General features: G+C 33.5%; 1 protein-coding gene across 1 annotated transcript; it reads right to left on the bottom strand.

Annotated features, from left to right (window-relative positions):
- Positions 1–3,843: 3,843 nt before the first annotated feature.
- Positions 3,844–4,851, bottom strand: LOC145121845 (uncharacterized). The gene has a single exon (XM_079057541.1). The coding sequence runs from the start codon at positions 4,849–4,851 to the stop codon at positions 3,844–3,846; it is 1,008 nt and encodes a 335-aa protein (XP_078913667.1).
- Between the last annotated feature and the right edge of the window lie 584 nt (positions 4,852–5,435).

Genomic DNA, 5,435 nt, shown 5'->3' with positions numbered 1-5,435 from the left:
GAGCTAAAAACATCACTTAAACAAATCTATGGATAAAAAATGTGAAGAAAATGAATTAAGGGCCTAAAATGTCTTTTTTTTATATAAGGGACTAAAATTGTCATTTTTATTAAAGAAGGGCTGAAAAGGTCAAACCAATATTTTGAATCAATTATTTTACTATTAAGATGTTCGAGTCAAAAAAAATACAAAACTGCAACTCATGAAAATGGGAAGATGAATATATGTATAATTCCAAAAATCGTTATAAACAACCGAACGGCCTCGTGCCGATCCAAAAATATCAATCGTTCAATCAAACCTTCCAATAATTATACAATACCTAAAACAAGTAAACATTCAAAACTTTGGGCTTGAAAGTTCCAATCATGCTTGTTGGGCCTTTGTGACCCATTAACATGATTTTTGGGCCCAAGGGATAATAATAATAAATGTTATTGGGCCTTCTATGACCCAATTCCATATTTAAGGGACCCTCAATGGCTTTAAGTGTCATTGGGCCTTAGTGGCCCATTAGCATTGCTAGTAAGGTCCAAGTAAACCAAATGCGAAATGGGCCAACGTGTCCTTCGTATACCCAACAGCCTAAAATAACTCACGAAAGTAGCAGGACTTTGTATTTCCTCTTCTCCTCGTTTGTTAGGCTTATGTGTAATCAAAGTAAACAAATTCAGGTCGTTAATCAATAGTAATCAATGTTGTTTGGATTGAGTGAGTAATAACGGGCGACACCTCTAAGTGTCGTTCGTAGTCTGTAGTTATAATCAAAGTCTCCTGGAAGGAGAGCGAGAGTTTGTGTATAGATCTATACGGGGGTGACTCCCCCACACCTCAGCTGTTCGCTACAGTTAGACTCGGCCAGTCTAGGGTGACAAAATCTTAAGATCAATCCTGGCGTACATTAGGATGCCAAGACAGACGAACTAGTCATTATTATGCATGGTTATAACGACTCACATAATTAACTAAATCCAATACCATCCGAGTAATCAAGGAAGAGTAATCAAAATCATTCGTTGTGGCGGTATATCAATTTGAAAACAATTATATTTTATGTTATCGGAAAACATCGGGTTTTTCGAGGAAATCAACACCACTCACTTATATTTTTCTATAACTATAATACAAAACTTTCATTTATACACGTTTTGAAATCATTCATGCATCAACTTATGGATCTTCACACTTTGGTAAACAATTGTCTTTTCAGAAAGTATCGGATTTTCTGGGTTTTATAAACTACACAAATCATTTTTATCACAACCCTGCTTATGAACTCACCAACATTTCAAATGTTGACGTTTTTCAAAATAACTTGTATTCTCAGGTAACAGGTAAGCTGCAGGGTAATATCAAGTATGTTAGGAAGCTATGTTTTGAAAACTCTTAAACAATTTATGTTATGGATGTGTAATATTTAAAACAATGTACTGGATGTGAACAATATCAGTTGTAATGTATTGATGCATGGTGATGTTTATGTTATGATTCATGTATATTCATTGTGATGATATTCAATTTAAGTCACGCGAGCCCTCGGACGTTTCCGCCGTCTGGTTTTGGGGGTGTGACATAGTCTGAAGTGATAGATTTTAATTTCGTTAACCTTATACTTAGCAACATCATCGCCCACTTCCTTAAGTTCCCATTTCATAAAAACCAATCCCACATTCCCCTGATCCAAATTCGATTAAACAGTTAATAACTTAATCATACATAAGAAAAGAAAAATTAAAATTAAAACATCAATCGAATGGAGAAGGTACGCACCACAAGAAGAGGAATTAGGTTAAGAGATTCGTACATATCTCTACATCACACCAAAACCAAGTTTTAAGAATCATAAAAACGTAGGAAGATTCATATATGTAGGGAATGATTATACAATTTATATCGATCGTTTTCTCCATTGATGATAAGAAATAAATTCTTTTCCCATGGTTTTTTAGAGAGAGAAAGAATCAGGGGTTATGATGGGAAGCTTGAAGGGAAAATTAATTTCAAAATCAAAATAAGAAAATAAAGCGCCATTAAATACTGTATATCTCTGCAACTAAGTTGTTTGGCCTTGCTAATCGATCTATTGCTTATGGTAGAACGAATAACCCAATTTAAAATTTCAAAGAAAATTGAAAATCACAAAAAATGAAAACATGGAGCCGTGTGCAAGTATGAATGTGGTAAATTGGGGACTTCACTTTCTAATGGCTTGAATCCGCCACTGTATTAGCACGGGGGGGGGGGGGGAGAGAGAGAGAGAGAGAGAGAGAGAGAATCTGGATTGATGCGAACAACAAGGAGCAGAGGGGCAACCATCAGACTCCGTTTCCATTTAACCCATTTGCAGCAAAATGCAGTTAAATAAAACTAAAAATCCGTAGATGGAGATATATGTGAAGAGGGACATGTAGGGAATTGAATCTCACATTTGGTAACTTGGAGTAGATAATTAAGAATTTGAAATTTTGATTGCACATTTCACGGGATCTGATTTGGAGATTGCTTTTCAATTAAAGAGATATATATGAGCGGGAAAATACAATAGCGGGTAAACAGAAAAAGGACACTTGGCAAAATAGAGTGTAAAAAAATGACACGTGGCGTTTAAAAGAGGTTTTTATTAAGCATGGATATATATATATATATATATATATATATATATATATATATATATATATATATATATATATATATATATATAATATGTTTTATGTATACTGCCCAGTTTGTTATTAAATGTTAATGAATGGTTATATGCTTTTATAATTGATTTTTAGGTAAGAGGTTTATTGTGTGATAAGTAATCACCAATTTTAAGTAATATTTAGTGATGATCTGCCACGTGGTAGCTCTTCAAACACTTGAGGTTGTCGGAACGGTTTAATATAAAAGGCTCTTCTTGTTAAGTTAGAAAGCATATTAGTTGGGATATATCTACTCTTGTTAAGAGGTATATTTATGTTTTGAATAACCAAACATGTCTACTAAGAAGGAGCATGCATGAGAGAGTTTTTCCTCATAAAACAAAAGTTATGACTTATGAGAGGTCTCCATTCCTAAATCCTAACTAACATCTTTCACAATTACTACAAATAACTATATATGGGATTTATTCAGTTTAATGAAAATACTTGGGTCAAAAGTCATGTAATATAATACTTAATACATAATTATTATTTTTTTTCAAATAAGAGGGTGTAATCACATACCATTGTTTACATTGAGGTTCGCCTCAATACCTTACATAAAGTAATGTTACAAATGAAGAGCAAAACAGATGGTTATTTGTGATGTTTTAAAAAAAAATGGTCGTTTAGTATCAATACTATGTAACCACTCCAATTTTGGTCAATTCTACGACGAGGTTAATGACTTAAAAGGATAATATATTTTATTTTGTATTTACATTTAACCAACACTATTAATTTTTTGTAAACAATTGACCATTAAATTTGTTTCACATATTAAAAAAATATAATATAACCTATAACATACAAAACAAGTTCAATAATAAAATATTCACTAGAAATTAAAACATTATTGTCTAAATATAAACTAAAAAAAGTATATTACTCTTCTAAAACATTAACCCGTCAACCAATGTTTTGAAAACCGGACTGGACATCGAACCAGCCGCCATACCGGATCGATGGGTCAACCGGTTCAACCGGTCGAACTGGTCCAAAAAACTGAATGAACCAGATGACATCATTATTGTATTTAAAATTTTTAAATATTCCAAAAAAATACAAGAATAAACTTTAAACCAAAAATACCCACGAACATAAGTTTTCAAAATTAAATAAAAGTATCAAACATACAAAATACCATGAAAATAATTCTTCACATCTCTGTCCAACCTGGTCTTTTTCTTAACCAATTTAATGGCCATTTGCGGTTATAAACAAAAATTGTAACCCTCGATGCAAGTGTAACCAAATCAGCGACTTCACGCATCTCCGACATGTCCTTCATAATCAAGTTCATACAGTGTGTTGCACAAGGAGACCAAACAATGGACGAATACTTCTCACATAACAATCTTCCTGCAACCTTATAGTTTGCAGCATTATCAGTGACTAAATGAACGACATTCTGACGACCAACAATCTCAACAATCTCACTAAATAAGTTGCATAATGTTTCAGCATTACTCTCAATATCCGATGCATCAGCTGATTTAATGAAGAAAAATCCTTTTGCACAATACACCATAAATTTGATAAGGGGTCTTTGGCTTGTATCCCACCACCCATCACATATAATTGTACAACCATTTTCTGCCCAGTAACGTCTATAAGAATCAACTATAAGTTGTACAGACTGTTTTGCATCTTTCAACAACGTGGCACGCATAGCATGATATGAAGGCCCCGTGTATCCATGACCCATACTAGCGACTTTGCTCATTGCTATTTGGAAAAGGGGAGAATTCACGGCATTCATAGGTATGCAAGAATCATAAAACCACATAGCAAGAGCTAAATCTGTATCATGCCACCTTTCCTTACTTTGCAATGTTACCTTAATCAATGGTTGAGAAGGATCATGCATACCTCGTTTGAAAAAAGGTGGCATGGTTTGTGTTTGAAATGTAGGAGGAGCTTTTCTCTTTCCATCTTTTTTTTGAGTTGATTGTTGGGTGAGTACTTGAACTTCATCATCATCAACAACAACATCATACATGTTATCTACATTCACCCCTGAAATATCACCAAGCACACTGGCACGTTTCTCTTTTGTTTTTGTGGCATTATCATCCAATGAACTTTTCATGACAAATTTTATATCTCCTGGACATGTCGGACATGCTGAAATAGCACATATCACTCCAGCAAGGTGTTGTTTCATTCTATTGATACCTCCATCGTTATACGTTTTTTTACAAAAAGTACAAAAGTATGCCTTTTTTCCGCCTCCACCATCAAGTAGAGTAATATACCTCCAAGCAGGATCCTTTTTTGCTCGAACATTTGGTGGAGTAGAAGTTTGTGAACCAGATGGGACGGTATTTGACTATGATTCTTCAAATGGATTGGAATTTGAACCAGGAGCGCTCATAATCTATACTATAAGTCTATAATAGAAACATAAACAACCAATATTACATTTATATCAAATTATTGATAATCCTAAACAAGTAAACATGTTAAACCATCTTAAAAAATCATAAATGTTAACTGTACAAAAGCTTTCTGAAACAATCATAAATTATTGATAATCCAAATGCTTTCTGAATATAAGCAACATTTTTACCACATGATTTGAGTAATGGTGGACTGTTTTACCACATGCTTAACTTTTGAGAAAGAAGCTAAACAACTACCACCTTTAATAGTTGTGTTATCTTTCCACAACAAGTCTGTCTTTTTTATACTGTTTTTTGAGCATTTCATAACCAAGAACAAGATTATGTGAGTTAGCTAAACTAATGT

The sequence above is a fragment of the Lactuca virosa genome, chromosome 6 (genome assembly GCF_052849685.1).
Source record: "Lactuca virosa cultivar CGN04683 chromosome 6, Lactuca_virosa_CGN04683_v6, whole genome shotgun sequence".
Lineage (NCBI taxonomy): Eukaryota > Viridiplantae > Streptophyta > Magnoliopsida > Asterales > Asteraceae > Lactuca > Lactuca virosa.
Note: the sequence above shows the minus strand (reverse complement) of the source record. Positions and strands in the feature narration are given on the sequence as shown.